The 18,650-nt window shown below is 51.4% G+C and overlaps 1 protein-coding gene across 7 annotated transcripts; it reads left to right on the top strand.

The window, feature by feature from the left end:
- Positions 1 to 5,822: 5,822 nt before the first annotated feature.
- On the top strand, positions 5,823 to 18,256 carry PLIN1 (perilipin 1). 7 transcript variants are annotated; one of them, XM_060179423.1, is made up of 9 exons: positions 5,823 to 5,890; positions 7,102 to 7,160; positions 9,109 to 9,313; positions 11,886 to 11,968; positions 14,273 to 14,537; positions 14,808 to 14,980; positions 15,304 to 15,501; positions 15,842 to 16,087; positions 16,858 to 17,482. In XM_060179423.1, exons 2-9 carry the CDS (start codon positions 7,116 to 7,118, stop codon positions 17,149 to 17,151), a joined length of 1,509 nt encoding a protein of 502 aa, XP_060035406.1. In that variant the 5' UTR covers positions 5,823 to 5,890; positions 7,102 to 7,115; the 3' UTR covers positions 17,152 to 17,482. The 7 variants fall into 7 exon arrangements, with proteins under 7 accessions (XP_060035406.1, XP_060035403.1, XP_060035407.1 ...); XM_060179420.1 differs by having other exon boundaries at positions 5,848 to 5,943; XM_060179424.1 differs by having other exon boundaries at positions 5,853 to 6,001; positions 15,866 to 16,087.
- The last annotated feature ends 394 nt before the right edge of the window (positions 18,257 to 18,650 follow it).

The following is an 18,650-nucleotide window of genomic DNA, read 5'->3' as shown; positions in this document are numbered from 1 at the left end:
ATGCTGTGAGTGCTCTGCGTGCCCAGGGGTCGCCTTTCTTGAGAAATGAGCTCTGGCTCTGGAACATGGTTGGGTGGGTGGTAAAGAGCAGGCCGGGGTCAGTGAGGCAGACACGGGAAGACCGAGCGGTGCGCACTGGCTTCTATCCGTGCCTCCCACCTTGGGGTTGGGCTCTTAGTTGTACTTGCAGACCCTTTCATTGGAGAGAGCTGGGGTAGAGAAATAGGCCTTTATCGGACTGGAGGCTGACCAGCCCTCTGAGTATGGGTCTCTATCTGGGTGGGCTAGGAAAAGAAATGTGCACTGAATCAATTTCCCCTCAATGTGAATGAGATTCTTATAAAGCAGGCATGAGTCCTTGACTCCGTTTTTAAAGGCATCAGTCCAGATAGAAGATTTGAGGAAACATTCTAAAGATTCTACAAGAAGCAGAGGCTGCTAGATCAGGGCAAATCTGATGTTTCAGTTTCTTTTTTGCCCAGATCCTCTACTGTAATAGATTGTCTTAATAAATTTCAAGTTGAAGCATACTTATGGACCTGTGTGTGATTGCGTCTGGAAACAGGGAAGGGTTAAAAGTAATCTAGAGGGGAGTCGGGCTGTAGCGCAGTGGGTTAAGCGCAGGTGGCGCAAAGCACAAGGACTGGAGTAAGGATCCTGGTTCGAACCCCGGCTCCCCACCTGCAGGAGAGTCGCTTCACAGGCGGTGAAGCAGGTCTGCAGGTGTCTGTCTTTCTCTCCCCCTCTCTGTCTTCCCCTCCTGTCTCCATTTCTCTCTGTCCTACCCAACAATGACAACAACAACAATAATAACTACAACAATAAAACAACAAGGGCAACAAAAGGGAATAAATAAATAAAATAAATAAAAAATTTAAAAAAGACTTAAAAAAAAAGTAATCTAGAGGGAGTCGGGCAGTAGCACAGCGGGTTAAGTGCACATGGCGTAAAGCGCAAGGACCAGCGGCGTTAAGGATCCCGGTTTAAGCCCCCGGCTCCCCACCTGCAGGGGAGTCGCTTCGTAGGCAGTGAAGCAGGTCTGCAGGTGTCTAACTTTCTCTCCCCCTCTGTCTTCCCCTCCTCTCTCCATTTCTCTGTCCTGTCCAACAACGATGACATCAGCAACAACAACAGTGATAACTAAAATAAAACAAGGGCAACAAAAGGGAATAAATGAATAAATATATTTTAAAAAGTAATCTAGAGACAGTTGGGCGGTAGTGCAGTGGGTTAAGTGCATGTGGCACAAAGCGCAAGGACTGACATCAGGATCCCGGTTTGAGCCCCCGACTTCCTACCTGCAGGGGAGTCGCTTCACAGGTGGTGAAGCGGGTCTGCAGGTGTCTGTCTTCCCCCTCCTCCATCTTCCCCTCCTCTGTCCATTTCTCTCTGTCCTATCCAACACAATGACATCAATAACAACAGTAATAACTACAATAAAACAAAGGCAACAAAAGGAAATAAATAATTTTTAAAAATTTAAAAAGTAATCTAGAGATGATCAGAGCACTGGCAAGGGGATGAAGATACTGACAGAGGTCTGGGTTGGAGGAGACCTCCCAGGGCTCTCATCATGCCTGCTTCTGGGAGCTGGTCTTCTGTGGCCGCCCTGTAGTGGTGCAGCTTTGATTTTGGGTTAGCCATCTAGAGTGATGTCCCCTTTGTCCTCTGCAAGTTAGAGTGGTTGGTGGTGAGTTTGGGATATGCCACCCTTGAATTTATGAAAACCTTGGTGGTGCCCTGTACCTTCCTCCGCTCCTATTAGCCACCACGTTCAAGAGAGACTCCAAAGACCAGAGGCTTTTCTGCCGGATGCCCAGGCCACTTCTCGCAAGTCAACTAGATTGCTTGAGAATTTTTCTTTGACAGTGACTGTTTGAGTGCCAACCTTAGTTTGGGGGATCCCCTTGTGATCAAGATGTCTATGTGGTAGAGAGGCTAACTGTGCCCTTTATCACAAGGATCCCCTTGTGATCAAGATGTCTATGTGGTGGAGAGGCTAACTGCACAGCGACACTTCCCGAGGGACTCTGCCCTGCTGGCCCTTTCACCACTGTCACCTCTCACCCACATTCTAACATCCCAACTAAAGTGGCCAGAGAGCAGTCTTGTCAGTGAAGCTGTCAGACACAGAGGCCTTTCCTCCGCCTGGCCACCAGCCACTGCTCCCGAGGCTCACCACTGCCCTTTGGCCAGACATGCTCTGCAGAGTGACCAGATCACTTGTCCTGAACCTTAGAGTGAGGATAGAGGCCTCTGGACACGTCTGTTCACAACTGCCTTCCATTGAAAGGTCCAGGTATGAGCAATAAGTATTTGATGTTACATTTCAATCCTTACGATTTTTTTAAATTATCTTTATTTATGTGTTGATAGAGATAGCCAGAAATTGAGAGGAAAGGGGAAGATAGAGAGGGAGTGAGGGAGACACCTGCAGCACTGCCTCACCACTCGCAAAGCTTTCCCCCTGCAGATGGGGACTGGGGCTTGAACCCAGGTCCTTGTGTATTTGTAACGTGTGCTTAACCAGGGTTAACCACTGGTCCTTAATCCTTACGATTTTTTAAAAAATTTATTCCGGGGGCCAGGTGGTGGTGCACGTGATTGAGCGCACATGTTATAATGTGCAAGGACCTGGGTTCGAGCTCCCAGCCCCCACCTGCAGGGGGAAAGCTTCACAAGTAGTGAAGCAGTGCTGCAGGTGTCTCTGTGTCTCTCACTCTCTCTATCCCTCCCTTCCCTCTCGATTTCTGACTGTCTCTATTCAATCTATAAAAATGATTTAAAAAAATCTTTTTAAAATGTATTCCATATGAGAGAGAAGCCAGTACCACTCATGCATATGATGCTGAGGCTCATAGTGGGAGCCTCAGGCATGCCAGTCCTGTGCCCTACCTGCTGAGCTCACTCCAGAGCCACTCTGCTACTCCTTGTACCCTGCTGGACTCTCCTCCCTTCCCTAGCTTCTCACTCCACAGCCATTATACAGCGGATCACCAAGGATCCCCTGCCTCAGGGGGGATGCCTTCTTCCATTCCCCACCGTGCACAATTTAGAATCAGTAACAGAGTCCAGGTGGCCTGGCAGGTGGAGCGTGGGAAGAGCAGGAATGCATGAGTATGAGGCCCTAGGTCCCTTCTCTTGCATTACATGTGAAAGATCGGTGCTCTGATTCTCTCACTAGTAACGAACTAAATCCTGAAAAGTAGACATGATGAGGCCAGGTGGTGTTGATGCACCTGTTAAGAATGCACGTGCTTCCATGCCCAAGGATTCAAGTTCAAGCCCCTGGTCCCCACCTGCAAGGGAAAGTTTCACAATGGAGAAGTGGTGCTGCAGGTGTCTCCCATTCTCTTACCCTCTCTTACCTCACGCTTCCTTCTCAGTTTGTCTCTATGAAAAGGAAGAAAGAATGAAAGAAAAGTGACTTCTGGGAGTTGTGGCTGCGTTACACAGGCACCAAATCCCAGCAAGAACCCTGGTGGCAATAAGAAAAAAATACATTTTTCATGGTCCAAGAAGTGGTACAATGGATAAGGCTTTGGACTCTCAAGCATGAGGTCTCGAGTTCAATCCCCAGCAGCACATATACCAGACTGATGTCTGGTTCTTTCTCTCTCTCCTATCATTTCTCATGAATAAATAAAATCTTTAAAAAGACACATTTTTAGCATTTTATTTATGTTATATAAGAGTATTACAGGGCCAGGTGGTGGTGAGCGCACCTGGTTGAGCACACATGTAAGGACCTGGGTTCAAGCCCCTAGTCCCTACCTGCAAGGGGAAAACTTTGCAAGTGGTGAGCAGTGTTGCAGGTGTCTCTCTATCTCTCTCCCTCTATCATTCCTCTCCCTCTCAATTTTTGGCTGTCTCTATCCAATAAATAAATAATAATACATTTTTTAAAGTTTTACATGAGAAAGAGAGGGCAGAGCACCACTCAGTACATGTGGTAGTGGGGATGTCATCAGAGGCCTCAGACATGCAAGACCAACTAGGCTTTTTTTTTTTTTTTCCTCCAGGGTTCTTGCTGGGCTCGGTGCCTGTACCATGAATCCACTGCTCCTGGAGGCCATTTTTCCCCCTTTTTGTTGCCCTCTTTGTGGTAATTATTATTGCCATTGTTGATGTTGTTCATTGTTGGATAGGACAGAGAAATGAGAGAGGAGGGGAAGACAGGGAGGGGGAGAGAAAGACAGACACCTGCAGACTTGCTCCAACGCCTGTGAAGTGACTCCCCTACATGTGGGGAGCCGGGGGCTCGAACTGGGATCCTTGTGCTGGTCCTTGTGCTTTGCGCCACATGCGCTTAACCCGCTGCGCTACCGCCCGCCCCCCCCCCCAACTAGGCTTTTTATGCATTTCATTAGAGGATGTTCTCAGGTAGTCTGCAAACCATGGCTCCGTTGCAGTTCTCTGTTCCCTCTACATCTATCTAGGAAGGAACTTGGGTTTCTGCCTGGTTTGTGGCTGAAAAAGCGACAGGAAGCCAGTGCTCTGGGGCATCTGAGTGCTGTGGGTGAGGAATAGAGCCTGCAGAAGCAAGAGAACAGAACCTCATTGGTTTTCCTATTGTATGTTCTGGTGGCTTCTGAGACCAGGTGAAGTTCAGTATCCTTTCTTGAAACTGAGGAATGTACAGAGGTTGGAACTGTACCTTCAAACACTTGTTTGTCAGGGAGCCCATCTCTGGCTCTGGTTCTCTTCATGGAGAGCAACGACCCTTCGTAAGCAGGAATTCATTCACCTTTCAAATCAAAAGGCATTAGATTCAGCTGAATTATTTCTGTATGGGTGTGAATCCAATTGTTCAAAATTCAGTCTTGAAGGTGAAGGAGACAGCATAGTGGTTATGCAAAACTTTCATGCTTGAAGCTGAAAAGCCCCAGGTTCAGTCCCCCACACTGCTGTAACTCAGCTGAACAGTGCTCTGTTTAAAAAAAAAAAAATCACTCTTGGAGTCGGGCGGTAGCGCAGCAGGTTAAGCGCACGTGGTGCAAAGGGCAAGGACCGGCGTAAGGATCCTGGTTCAAGCCCCTGGCACCCCACCTGAAGTGGGCTCGCTTCATGGGCGGTGAAGCAAGTTAGTGGGTGTCTATCTTTCTCTCCCCCTCTCTGTCTTCCCCATCTCTCTCCATTTCTGTCTGCCCTATCCAATAACAAATGACATCAACATCAACAACAACAATAATAACCACAACAAGGCTACAACAACAAAGGCAACAAAAGGGGGAGAAAAAGCACTCTTAATAGTAAATAATAAAGGGTGAGGGAAATGGTTCTATAGAATTTCAGAGCTTGGTAGTCTGGCGGTAGCGCAGTGGGTTAAGCACAGGTGGCGCAAAGCGCAAGCACCACCATAAGGGTCCTGGGTTGAGTCCCCGGCTCCCCACCTGCAGGGGAGTTACTTCTCAAGTGGTGAAGCAGGTCTGCAGGTGTCTATCTTTCTCTCTCCATCTCTGTCTTCCCCTCCTCTCTCCATTTCTCTCTCTCCTATCCAGCAACGACGATATCAATAACAGCAACAATAATAGCTACAACAATAAAAACAAGGGCAATAAATCAATAAATACTTAAAAAAGAATTTCAGAGCTTATGAGTTTAAGGATATGTATACCTCAACACCTTTTTGGAAAACAATTTTCTGAGAGATGAGGGACAGAGATGTGACAGGTTAAATATTTCATGACGAGTAATAATGTTCCAACACTTTATTTCTTGTCATAATCTGCCTTCCACTTGGTTAAATCTCCTTAAGGCAGCTAGGCTATGCCCAGGGGACCCTGGTGAAATCATCATGGCAGACAGCCTACCCGGCTGTCTCTTCTCTGCCCTCCTCTAGCTGGGAGGCCTTAGCTGTGTTGCTCAAGACTCCTCATAGCAGCTGGAGGTGAGTCTGTGGAGGAGACGCTTCTTCCTGGGACTGAGGCTGTGTCAGCCCAAGTGAGTGTGGGTCCTCCCACCTGGTCTCCCTCTGAGCACAGCAGGAAAGCAGTGGAGGGTAAGGGTCTCCTGGGAGTGTTACGGAGGGTGAAGAGACCTGCAGGGACACCACAGAGGGGGAAATTATCAAAGACCACTCGCTGTTCTGGAGTGCTGCTGCAATGGCTGGTTCTCAGAGCAAGGGAAGGACTGGTGGATAGTCTTTCTTTCTCTCATTCTTCCTTCTGTCCTTTCTTTTGTTTAAGTTTTTATATTTATTTTGGATAGAGACAGAAATTGAGAGGAAAGGAGGATATAGAGGAGAGACAGAGAGACCCCTGTAGCCCTTCTTCATCTCTTGTGAAGCTTCCCCCCTGCAGGTGGGGACCAGGAGCTTGGAACCGGGTCCTTGCTCCTGGTGATGATATGTGCGCTCAGTCAAGTGCGCCACTGTCTGGCCCATGGGTATGCTTTCTTTTTTTCTTTTTAAAATTTATTTATTTATTTATTCCCTTTTGTTGTCCTTGTTGTTTATTGTTGTGGCTATTGTTGTTATTGATGTCGTCGTTGTTGGATAGGACAGAGAGAAATGGAGAGAGGTGGGGAAGACAGAGAGGGGGAGAGAAAGACAGACACCTGTAGACCTGCTTCACCGCTTGTGAAGCGACTCCCCTGCAGGTGGGGAGCTGGTGGCTCAAACTGGGGTCCTTCCACCGGTCCTTGCACTTTGCGCCATGTGCGCTTAACCCACTATACTACCGCCTGACTCCCTGGATATGCTTTCTTAACAACAGAGGAATTAATCAGACTTTTTATATTATTATTTTAAAAATTTGAGAAAAAATTTCGTCTGTCTCAAATCCTCATCAAAGAGTCCCTATGTTCCATCTGAACCATAGTATCTCATTGCCACCTTCAGTTTCCATCTCTTACCCTGATCCCTTGGAAGAAGCATCAGGCCTGATATACAGGCTGGGATGGAGGGGAATGGCTCCTGCCTGGGGTGTCCTAATGGCAGCTGCTTGTCTGGGACACTCACCTTCCAACTTGAAGCCTTCTGTCCAGGCCCCATGAGCTCCTGAGTGGCATCTGTGCAGTGGCTGTGTGACATGGGGATGTTCTGGCCCTATGAGTCTCAAGCCACAGGCTTTCTGATGCACCAGGGCCTCTGCTTTGCAGCTTGAACAGCTACCATGGCGGTCAACAAGGACCCAGCTTTGCTGGACAAAGAGCTTCCTGTGAGTATCGGAGCTTCCCAGGGACAGAAGGGACACTCAAGAGAGGGGCCACCGGGGCAGAGAGCAGGCTGTGTCTCGGTTCCATGCACAGTTCATTGACCACAGGTGTCTGCCACTTTTGCTCTCACTACCACTTTCAAGGGCTGCTAGAGAAAGACAAAAAGGACGCCTGTTTCTAGGAGAGAAAGGAGAGGAAGTAAACTCCTGTGTTCCAAACCCAAGCTCAGAGATTCATGCTCTGTCTATCCTCCTCCGAGTCTGCATTCTGCAACTTCCAGGGCCTTTTTCAGGTTCTAGTTGAGGCAAACAATACATCTAAGTGTTCCGGGGCTCGGGAGGAGGGTGCCACCTATAGGTGCCCTTGATACCTCTTGGCAAGACCCCTCTGACCTAGGGTGGTGAGGTGAAACATGAATGTTGTGACTCCACACTGTGCCCTCTTGCCCCAAGTTGCACAGAAGCATCCTGGTGAGGTTTGCACTGCCTGATAGAACACAGTGTGCAGGGGGCCAGCGCCTCCCTCAGCATCTCAGTGGAAGGTGCTCGACTCCCTTCCCAGGGCCCTCTCCCTCAACCCTTGGCTTTGCCAGAAACAGCCTCTAAAGCTTCTGGCCAATTTGTTGGAGAAAGTTTTCTTGTTGGTAGTCATAAGGCTTTTGTAGTTCAAATTGCAAACTTGCCTTCAGGCCAAAGCCTTCACGGTGCTCCCGGAGGATTCTCAGACCCATGCAGCTGAGAGGGAGAGGCAAGTTCCTCACTGCCACCAGGTGCACAGCTGCAAAGAGCGTTTGAACTGGGGCATTTTCTCTTCCCTTCACGTGGAGTATTCTGAAGGCTTTTGCGTGCAAGCAGAGCATGGTCAATCCTCTCGGGCACAACAGCGTTAATCTGAGGCCACCCCAGCCTGGTCTTCCTCACTTCTAGCCCCCACCTTGCAAATCCCAGAGAAGCCATTCCAGGCCAGAGCTTTCCACTAGGACTCGATATGACAGCTGCCAAAGCTAAAATACATCATAAGAGCACTTTAATGACAAATGAATTTCCTGGCAGCTCAGATGCTCAGACTATGCCCGGAACTGTAGGTCATGCTTGAATACTGTGCTTTTAAGAAAGACAGTACCATGCTGGCTGGAGTGCCCTCAGAGCATGAGTCCCTGTCCAGAGTGGTGCCCCATTTGTAGACCAAGTAAGGAACTGGAGCATGGAGAAGAGGCCTTTAAAAAGAGACCAGTTTGTCTTTAAATCTGTGATGAAGTGGTTCCAGAGGACAGGGGTGGGATGGGGGTTGAGAGAGTGGATTTCAGCTCATAGGGCCACTCCGGGGGGCACTCCCTCCCTCCAAGGAGACACACAAGGCTCCGGGAGAGATTTGGGGAGGCACTCCCACTGCTGAGATTTGGGAGGCTGAAGCCCCGTGCAGTGGGCTGATCTAAGCTTACACCTGCTGCCAGGCGCAGCCCTGAGTCTTGTGTGTGTATGCACACGGTACAACAAGCCTCACAGAAGAGATGGTCAAGCCATGTCATGCTCCAGACAGAGGACAGCATCCCAGCAGGGGTCAACAAGTACAGGCAAGGGACACAGAGTCCCAGAAAGATCAGGGAATGCACAGGTGGAGCCACCAAGCCCAGGCACACTGAAACTAGACCGGCTAACACACTTGCTCCCTCTTAGTAAACTGTGTGTTTGGGTGGGGGGAGATTTGGTGGGGTGATATTTGGCATGGCCCTTGGAGGACAGAGATTGCCTTGGGAGCTTTCTGGAGCCCATGACTAGTTAGGTTGACTCTGGTGTCTGGGGGGGATGTCCAGAAACCACTCTGGCCTGGGGTAGCCTCATGCTTGGGCTCCTTGGCCCCAGGGCCTCCAGCTCTGGGAGGACACCAGTGCCTGCCCTTCTTGCCTCCCTCCCTCCCTCCCTTCTATCCCTTTCTCCTTCCCCCTCCCAGGAGCAGGAGAATGTGCTACATCGGGTCCTACAGCTGCCGGTGGTGAGTGGCACCTGTGAGTGCTTCCAGAAGACCTACACCAGCACCAAGGAAGCTCACCCCCTGGTGGCCTCCGTGTGCAATGCCTACGAGAAGGGCGTGCAGAGCGCCAGCAACCTAGCAGCCTGGGGCATGGAGCCGGTGGTCCGTAGGCTGTCCACCCAGTGTGAGTCCTCATGCCATGTGGGCACTGGCTGCTTGCCTGTCTGATTGCTTGATTGCCTACTTCTGGTCTTTTTGCCTTCCTAACTACTAGTCCCATTGCAGCATCTTCTCATCTCCTGATACTGTGTAGCTATAGAAAGATTAGACTAGAATGGTCTAGGAGGTGTCACAGTGGATAAAACATTGGACTCTCAAGCATATGAGGTCCCAAGTTCAGTCCTTGGCAGCAGATGTACCAGAGTGATGCTGGTTCTTTCTCTCCTATCTTTCTCATTAATAATAAATAAAATCTTTACAAAAGAAAAAGGAAGATTAGACTAGATATTGATGTCTCTAGGTCTTTTCTCATCTACAAATGTCTCTAGAATCTAGCATTTTTCTTCCCTAGTGAGAGGGTGAGGTCAGAGTATCACACTCTCATATTCAGTGCTCACAGTTGAATCCAGGGCTTCATCCATGGAAGTCCTACTCTCTGTCCACTGAGCCACCTCCCTAGCCACCGTCTGATGGCAGTTTCCTGCGATGACGATGTACTAGCTGGTTGACAGGGGAAGGGGTGGGCAGAGCTATGTGGGCAGTGGTAGGAGTGGGGCCCCAGGAGGCATAGATAACTCAACATTGGGCGCCGGGCGGTAGCTCAGAGGGTTAAGCGCACCTGGCGCGAAGCACAAGGACCGGCATAAGGATCCCGGTTCGAGCCTCCAGCTCCCCACCTGCAAGGGGGTCACCTCACAAGCTGTGAATCAAGTCTGCAGGTGTCTGTCTTTCTCTCCCCCTCACTGTCTTCCCCTCCTCTCTCCATTTCTCTGTCCTATCCAATAACAATAATACTAACAACAAGGGAAAAAAGATCTTAAAATTTGAAGAAAAAAAAAGATAACTCAACACTACTCCCAAGTCTAGCCACAGCAGGATCTAGCAGAGTATCTGGCATGGAGGTAGTGGCAGCCAGCGCTAGGAATGGGGCCTGGCAGGGCAGCTGGCAGTGCTGGTGGGGTAGGGAGCCTTCTGTGTGCAGCAGTTGATGGTACCAGCCATGACCAGTGGGGGCAGCAGAGAGCCACCAGCCCAGGTCCTGCTAAGCTCTCATAGGCCTGCACCAATGTTGTTGGTTTGTTTTGGTTGTTGTCACGAGGGTTTCACTGCATCAAGATGACTTTTTCACATAGAGAGACAGCAACAGAGATATGCAAAGCTTCCTTCAGTATGGGTTATGCATGACAAAGCAGACACTCTACCCTGGTGAGCTATCTCACCAGGGCCACCCCCCTCACACACACACACCACACACACTGGATTTGACCTGCCCATTTATTTAGCATGGTCTCCAAGACCCAGCTCTAGCAGGTAATTCCAGCAGCACCAGGAAGTCCAACACGTCTACCATCCTGATGAGAAAATTAGGGACACTGAGGTTTTTGTGTAGTAAATAGGACAGGGAGGTGGCATGTGGAGAGAGGAGCCAGGCCCAGGCAGTCTTCTTAAATCATTTCCTTGGAGGGAGTCGGGCTGTAGCGCAGCGGGTTAAGCGCAGGTGGCGCAAAGCACAAGGACAGGCATAAGGATCCCGGTTCGAACCCCAGCTCCCCACCTGCAGGGGAGTCGCTTCACAGGCGGTGAAGCAGGTCTGCAGGTGTCTATCTTTCTCTCCTCCTCTCTGTCTTCCCCTCCTCTCTCCATTTCTCTCTGTCTTATCCAACAACGACAAAAACAATAACAACTACAACAATAAAACAACAAGGGCAACGAAAGGGAATAAATAAATAAAATAAAATATTTAAAATAAAAAAAAAGACCTTTATTGACTTGTTTATAAATCATTTCCTTGGGTTCCATATCTCCCAATCAGGAGATTACCAAAAGTCCTGGATTCTCATGTTTGGGAATTTTGTGAAGAAAAACCAAATGTCTGGGGTAGGGAGATGGCATTCTGTTATCTCCGCCCCCACTAAGTATATACAATTTTTAAAAAGGGCCAGAGAAGTTTCTCAACAGTATCACACATGTGTGATGCCCTGGGTTCTTCCCCTGGCACTGCATAAATAATAACCAAACATCTGGAGAAAGAGCATGTCTAAATATGCTTCACAGCCATGATCCTGACCGCAGTGCACTGATGCCATTGCCCGGGACCACTGATACCCCTAGTGCCAGGCCTAGTCCCCACCCCTCCTCCCTCTGTCACCCAGCACTCCCCAGAGGGTGTGGTGGAAGGACAGGCCGGTGTCTGTCACTCACATCATGCCGCCACCCGCTCCTCACTGTCACCAGTCAGACAGACACATTCACACTTTACGGAGTGGAGCCTGTTGTGCAGTCAGGCTGTGGCTTGCCCAGAGCCACTTGCTATCGAGGCTGCCTCTGGATTGTAGGTTCACACTGCCCCAGTGTCCCCACACTCCTCCACCTGTCCTCTTGGAGTTCGGGGAGCATGGGGGCTGAAGGTGGTAGTGTGCCTGGGTCTGCAGGTTGCTGTTACAGCCACAGGGCTTGGGCTGGGGGTGGAGGCTGGTGCTAGCGTGGGCGGCTCCATGGGGCAGGAGGGGCTCACGCACCATGGCCTTTCATTGCAGTCACAGCTGCCAATGACCTGGCCTGCCGGGGCCTGGACCACCTGGAGGAAAAGATCCCAGCTCTCCAGTACCCTCCAGAAAAGGTGAGCCTCCTTCTCCAATCAGTGTGCCCACCCTCTGCCTTTCACGGGTGCAGAGGGCAGAGATGTGTGTGGGGGTATATGGGGGGTGTGGGGGCAGGTGGCTGTGCCTTGTGTTCCTGTAAAAGCACTTTCTGGGGGGTCAGGCTGTAGCACAGCGGATTAAGCACACGTGGCACAAAGTGCAGGGACCAGCATAAGGATCCCGGTTTGAGTCCCTGGCTCCCTACCTGCAGGGGTCACTTCACAAACGGTGAAGCAAGTCTGCGGGTGTCAGGTCTTTCTCTCCCCCTCTCTGTCTTCCTCTCTTCTCTCTATTTCCCTGTCCTATCCAACAACAACAATAACAATAATAACAACAGAAATGGGAGAAAATGCCCCCCTAGGAGCAGTGGATTCGTAGAGCAGGCACCAAGCCACATTGATAACCCTGGAGGAAAAAAGAAAAGCATTTTTGGGAGTCGGGCTGTAGCGCAGCGGGTTAAGCGCAGGTGGCGCAAAGCACAAGGACTGGCATAAGGATCCCGGTTCGAACCCCAGCTCCCCACCTGCAGGGAAGTCGCTTCACAGGCGGTGAAGCAGGTCTGCAGGTGTCTATCTTTCTCTCCTCCTCTCTGTCTTCCCCTCCTCTCTCCATTTCTCTCTGTCCTATCCAACAATGACAACAACAATAATAGCTACAACAATAAAAAAAAAACCAAGGGAAACAAAAGGGAATAAATAAATAAAATAAATACTAAAAATTGTTTTAAAAAAAGCATTTTTTGGGGCCGGTGGTGGCTGCCCAGCATGGAAGGAGGCTCGTTCAAGAACCAGCAGGCACAAGTCCACAGGCAGTCTACCTGGTAGGAGCCCTGCCCCCCAGGGTGCCCCACTGAGCTTACCTTGGACCCCTTGGTGACTGTAACCACCTGAGAGCCGGGTTCACTGGCTTAGACCCCAGGTCTGCAGTCTTGTGTCCTCAAGAGCCACCCTTTATGTGCCACGAGACAAAGTCACTTCTCCTGGGTGCTCGGTCATGGGCCTTGTCAGAGGCTTTGGGAGAAGCTTCTTCTCAGACCTCACCCACCTCGATGCCAGCCCTCTGTGAGCCCACCTGAGCTCTGACTCCTGGAGTACCCTGGTTTCGTCCTCTTACAGATCCTCTGCAGGAGGGTTCATGCCCCCCCTTTACTCATGAGAAGACCAGCAGGCTCCCCTCCCCTCTGCCTCTCAGCTTCCTGGAGGAGGAGGAGCAGGCCTTTCTGCTCCCAGGCCACAGCTCTCTTCTTCATAAGAGATTATTTTTAATCCAGAGGAAAGTAGAAGTCTTTGTCACAGAGGGGCCCCATGCTAACAGACAGCACAGTTGTTTTCCTTCCTTCATTCTTCCTTATTTGCCTTTTTTATTTTTCTATTTTTTAATTTTATTTTTTTATATTTATTTATTTTCCCTTTTCTTGCCCTTGTTGTTTTTCATTATTGTTGTAGTTATTATTGTTGTTGTTATTGATGTCATCATTGTTGGATAGGACAGAAAGAAGCGTAAAGAGGAGGGGAAGACAGAGAGGGGGAGAGAAAGACAGACACCTGCAGACCTGCTTCACCGCCTGTGAAGCGACTCCCCTGCAGGTGGGGAGCCGGGGGCTTACGCTAGTCTTTGCGCTTTGCGCCAAGTGCGCTTAACCCGCCGCGCTACCACCTGACTCCCTCTTTTTCTATTTTTAAAGAATTTTACACTTTTTTTTAAAAAGATTTTTATTTATTTTATTAATGAGAAAGATGGGAGGAGAGAGAGAAAGAGCCAGACATCACTCTGGTACATGTGCTGCCAGGGATTGAACTCAGGACCTCATGCTTGAAAGTCTAGTTCCTTAGCCACTGCGCCACCTCCCGGACCACTTTGCACTTATTTTTATGAGAGAGACTAGAGGTCAGCTCTGGCATATGTGGTACTGAGGATTGAAGTTGGGGCCTCTGGGGCCCTAGGAATGCAAGTCCCTGCAGAAAGAAAGTTCATGCCATGCAGAACGCAGGGAGAGCACCCACACCTGCACACCAGCACAGGCAGAAGGGCAAGTGAGCGGAGTGTCCACGGGAGGAGCTTCACAGGATGACAGAAGAGGGGTGCCAAGGAGCTGGGGTGGGGGGTTGGTGCTTGGTACTGGCGGGGCCGGAGCCCTCTTTTAAAGCCCCAGCTTAATCCAGGTGCGCAAATATTGGTGCCAGACCCTGTGGGCCTCTAAATGGGGTCTTTCCTGGAAGCTGGGCTCGGGGCCCGAGTGGAGAGAGCGCACCCCTGTGCTGAGCCCAGCCCGATCCCCGCAGATCGCCTCAGAGCTGAAGGACACCATCTCCAGCCGCCTGCGCAGTGCCCGCAACAGCATCAGTGTGCCCATCAGCAGCACCTCTGACAAGGTCCTGGGGGCTGCCCTGACCGGCTGCGAGCTGGCCTGGGGGGTGGCCAGAGACACGGCTGACTTTGCCAGCAAAACTCGGGTCGGCCGGCTGGCCTCGGGAGGGGCTGACCTGGCCCTGGGCAGTGTGGAGAAGATGGTGGAGCGCCTCCTCCCTCTAGCCAAAGAAGACTCAGGTACCTGCAGTAGGTTACATAAAAGTCCCCAGGCAGCCTGGGAGTCAGCTAGTGGTGGCCGAGGTGTGTGGGGTTGGGGGGGGGGCTTTATAAGCACCCAGACTCTTATAGCCCCCTCTCTCTCCATCTCTCCCTTTGTCATTTGGAAAAGTGAGTTGCCCAAATCACCGGCCAGTTTGTGGTGGATCCAGGACAACACCTAGATTCTCCAGCCCCCTCTGATCTGTTTTTCCTTCTGCCCCACCCCTGCCGTCCCCCATCCCATCCCAGCCCCTGCCTCAGGACACCAGCGAGGGCCAAATCCTCCCAAGGCCAAGCCGAGCCTGGTGAACAGGGTGGGGGCCCTGGCCAACACCCTCTCCCAGCATACCTTCCAGACCACCAGCCGGGTGCTGAAGCAGGGCCACGCCCTGGCCATGTGGATCCCGGGGGTGGCACCCCTGGTGAGTGTCTGACCCCAGTCTGGGGTCTCCACCCCTGAACCGACTCCCTTAAACTTAGGGCTAGCTAAAATGGGGGTGCTCAGGGTGGAAGGCTAGTCCTCAAGGTTGCTGGGAAGAAGAAGCCAGCCACTGAGCAGACCAGCCCCTGCCAAGGGGTCCCCTTGGTGCTGTGTGTGCTGTGCCAGGCAAGCTGTCCTGGCCCCGGCTCTTGCTCACTAGGAACTCCCGGGACACTGGCCCTGCCTTCACCCAGGTCCTGGAGCCAGGGAGCTCTGCCTTAAGGTGCCAGCCGTGGTGTCCACTTGTTGCCTTCTATCCTGCAGAGCAGCCTGGCACAGTGGGGCGCGTCGGCTGCCATGCAGGTGGTGTCACGCCGACGGCCCAGTGAGGTGAGGGTGCCCTGGCTGCACAACCTGGCAGCCTCCTCACTGGAGGAGGACGGTGATGACCAGACAGACTCCGGACAGGAGGAGACAGAAGATGAGGAGGAATCAGAGCCCGAGCAGCACACGCTCAGTGAGGTGAGGGGCAGGCCGAGCCCGTGGTAGACCAGGACAGGGTGTCTGGGTGCGCCCCCACCTCACCCCCATGCCCACCAAGAGCATACTTTTCTCGCCATTCTGTCACCAGAACCTCCAACAGCCCCCTCCCCCCAAGACTGACAGGGCACCCATTACTTTCCCCACTTGGCAGGTGGAAAAGCAGGTTCAGAGAGGGACAGTGACCTGCCCAACGCCACACAGCTAGTGGCCTAGTTTTTTCTACAGCTCTCCCCACTGTTGTTTGCACGCTTCCCCTCTGGCTTTGGGGGTGGGGGATTCTGGGGAGTCTGTAGAGGTGCTGACCCTGCTCCTGCCCAAGGTGGCAGCCAGGTCTCACCCGCAGGGCCTCCTGGGCAGCGTGGCGCAAACCCTGCAGAGAGCCCTTCAGACCACCATCTCGGCAGTGACCTGGGCGCCTAAGGCCGTGCTGGGCACTGCGGGAAGGGTGCTGCACCTCACGCCTGCCCAAGCTGTCACCTCCACCAAAGGCAGGGCCATGTCCCTGTCAGACGCCCTGAAGGGAGTGACTGACAACGTGGTGGACACTGTGGTGACCTATGTGCCGGTGAGTCTCACCCACCTCCCTTCATCTCAGGGCCTGGACAGATGGGCAGATTTGACAGAAGCCCTATGCTCCCATCTCCTCAGTCTCCCAGAGACACTGGGACACACCATGGCCTGACAGGCCCTGCTTGGCCTGGACAGAGGCCCGACCTCTCCCCGCACCTGCTCCCACCTGCACAGTCTGGCAGGGTTGCATGCTGCCCTCCCAGGGAAAGATGAGTATGTGTGTGTGGGTGGCGGGGGGTATGTTCCAGTGCCATCACCTGTCACCAACAGGAAAAATCCCAGGGATACCAGTGTATCCCTGTGGCGTCCCTGGACCCCTTTTTAATATAAATGACAGCTTGTGCAGGCTTTGGGGGGAGGACATCAGGGTTCAAGGCATCCTTAGAGCTGCTAGAGTAACTAGTTGTTCCTGACCACCATGATCTGTGCCAGGGACTGTGGCAGCCAGACCGTTCATCTTGGGTCCCTGAGAGAACCAGACAAGGGGTACCCTTACCCTGTAACGATGTGTGGGTGGCACTCAACCTAAGGAAGGGTGCGGAAAGCCCGTGACTTCTCACTGAGGGATCCTCAAGGGACAGGAACAGATGACTTTGCTTTACGGGTCAAACCATGGAGCCCTCAGAGAGGGCAGGACCTCAGGGGTTCCCCTGCCCCCCTTCCCACTGCACTGAAGCAGCTTCTCCCATATCTAGCCAGGACCCTAGAGGAGACAGTGGGTAGGGGGTTCTCAGCTGTGCCCCTCACACAGCTGTTGGGTCCTAGCTCCCCCGGCTTTCTCTGATGGAGCCTGAGAGTGAATTCCGGGACATCGAAAACCCACCTTCAGAGGTGGAGCGCCATGGATCCAGGGCGCTCTCCACCTGCCCGGAGCCTGCACCCCGACTGCTACAGCACCGTGGCAGCCTGCGCTGCACACAGACCCCAGACCCCGATCGCTCCCTGGCCGGGCCCCGCGAGAAGCCCAAGCGCAGAGTGAGTGACAGCTTCTTTCGGCCCAGCGTCATGGAGCCCATCCTGGGACGTGCGCAGTACAACCAGCTGCGCAAGAAGAGCTGAGCCCAGGGGCACCCCAGGGCTCCTCCAGGGTCTCCGGCAGTAAACCATCGTTGTACTCCAGGGAGCACTGGCTTCTTCTAGGTGGCCCCCTGAGGACCCTGGCCCTCCATGTGCTGCCCAGGCACCAGGCATCTTCCTATAATCCCTTTGGGGGCTTTAGCCATCCGAGCCAACCTGGAAGAAGCATCAGAGAAGCACTGCTTTGATTCTATGACTTTTTTTTTTTATTATTATTTGGTATCCACAGGAATTGGTTCCAGGGTCCTCTATCGAGTCCCTTCCATACAACTGGCGTTTTCATGTAATCCACACATGTCCTTCCATATGCTGACTCTTCTCCACATTACTCGTGTTACCTAATACAGTGCAGCGCTATGTGAGTGATTGTTAGGCTGAGTTGTTTGGGGAAATACTGATAAGAAAAACAAACAGTGTACTAAGGAGACAGTACAGTGGTTACTCAACAGATTTCCATGCATAAGGGTCTGAAGTCCCAGGTTCAGTCCCTAGCACCACCAAAAGCCAGAACTGAGCAGTGTTCTGGTAAAAACAAGCAAACAAGCAAAATAGAGGGAAAAGAAAAAACAAATATGGGCTCAACTAACTGCCTTGCGTGTGTGAGATCCTGGGTTCAGTCTCCTATACCACATAAAAAACAGACAAATAGAACATCAGAAGTGACCAGAGGGTGCTCTGGTCTTTGTGCACGCTACACACACACACACGCACACAATTTTGAAAAAGGAAAATCTAGTCTGTACAAGTTCAGTGCAGACATGCTAATTACAGTGGATTGTCCATGGGAAGGGAGTGTTGAATTGGAGGTGAGCAACCTGTAGATACAGATAGGTTGCAATCTCCTATCTTGAACCAAACTTGCCAGGTAACATTTGACTATTAAAAAACCATATACAGGGGCTCGGTGGTGGTGCACCCAGTTAAGTGCACAAGTCACCATGTGCAAAGACCTGGTTTTGAGCCCCCTGCTCCCCACCTGCAGGAGGGGGAAGCTTCACAAACAGTGAAACAAGTATTGCAGGTGTCTTATCTCTTCCCTCTCAATTTCTGTTTCTATTCAGTAAATGTAAAAAGACATATAATTACATCCTCTGTAGAAAAATTCCTAATTTCAAAACAAGTATTTGTCATACACTAGCCCCATGGTCCAAGAAGGAGTTCCTAGAACATATTTAAGCCCTGAAATCAGAGATCCTGACATCCAGGTGTCTGAAGTCCTACCCCCCTTAACTTATCTACTTCTCTATTTATGGGAGAAAGGTGGTTAGAGCATCACTGTGGCAATGCCATGGGGACTGGGCTCAGTACCTCAGGCTTGAGAGTAAGGTTTTATCCACTACTCCATCTGCCTGTGGGGTGAAGACTACTTTCAAGGTCATACAGATGAAGCCATCACCTCAAGGAGGCAATGTAGCAGTCCCCATATCACCTCTTCTGTACAAAGTGGCCCTTGGCAATGACTGATTACATGATGCAGCTCA

This window comes from Erinaceus europaeus, chromosome 20 (assembly GCF_950295315.1).
Source record: "Erinaceus europaeus chromosome 20, mEriEur2.1, whole genome shotgun sequence".
In the NCBI taxonomy this organism is placed as follows: domain Eukaryota; kingdom Metazoa; phylum Chordata; class Mammalia; order Eulipotyphla; family Erinaceidae; genus Erinaceus; species Erinaceus europaeus.
Note: the sequence above shows the minus strand (reverse complement) of the source record. Positions and strands in the feature narration are given on the sequence as shown.

Excerpts from the sequence above, each read along its gene's own strand:
- PLIN1 (XM_060179423.1), top strand. The coding sequence starts at position 7,116 with ATGGCGGTCAACAAGGACCCAGCTTTGCTGGACAAAGAGCTTCCT. Across the intron at positions 14,538-14,807 it reads TCTAGCCAAAGAAGACTCAG|CCCCTGCCTCAGGACACCAG; the intron begins GTACCTGCAGTA and ends ATCCCATCCCAG. Across the intron at positions 15,502-15,841 it reads AGCAGCACACGCTCAGTGAG|GTGGCAGCCAGGTCTCACCC; the intron begins GTGAGGGGCAGG and ends CTCCTGCCCAAG.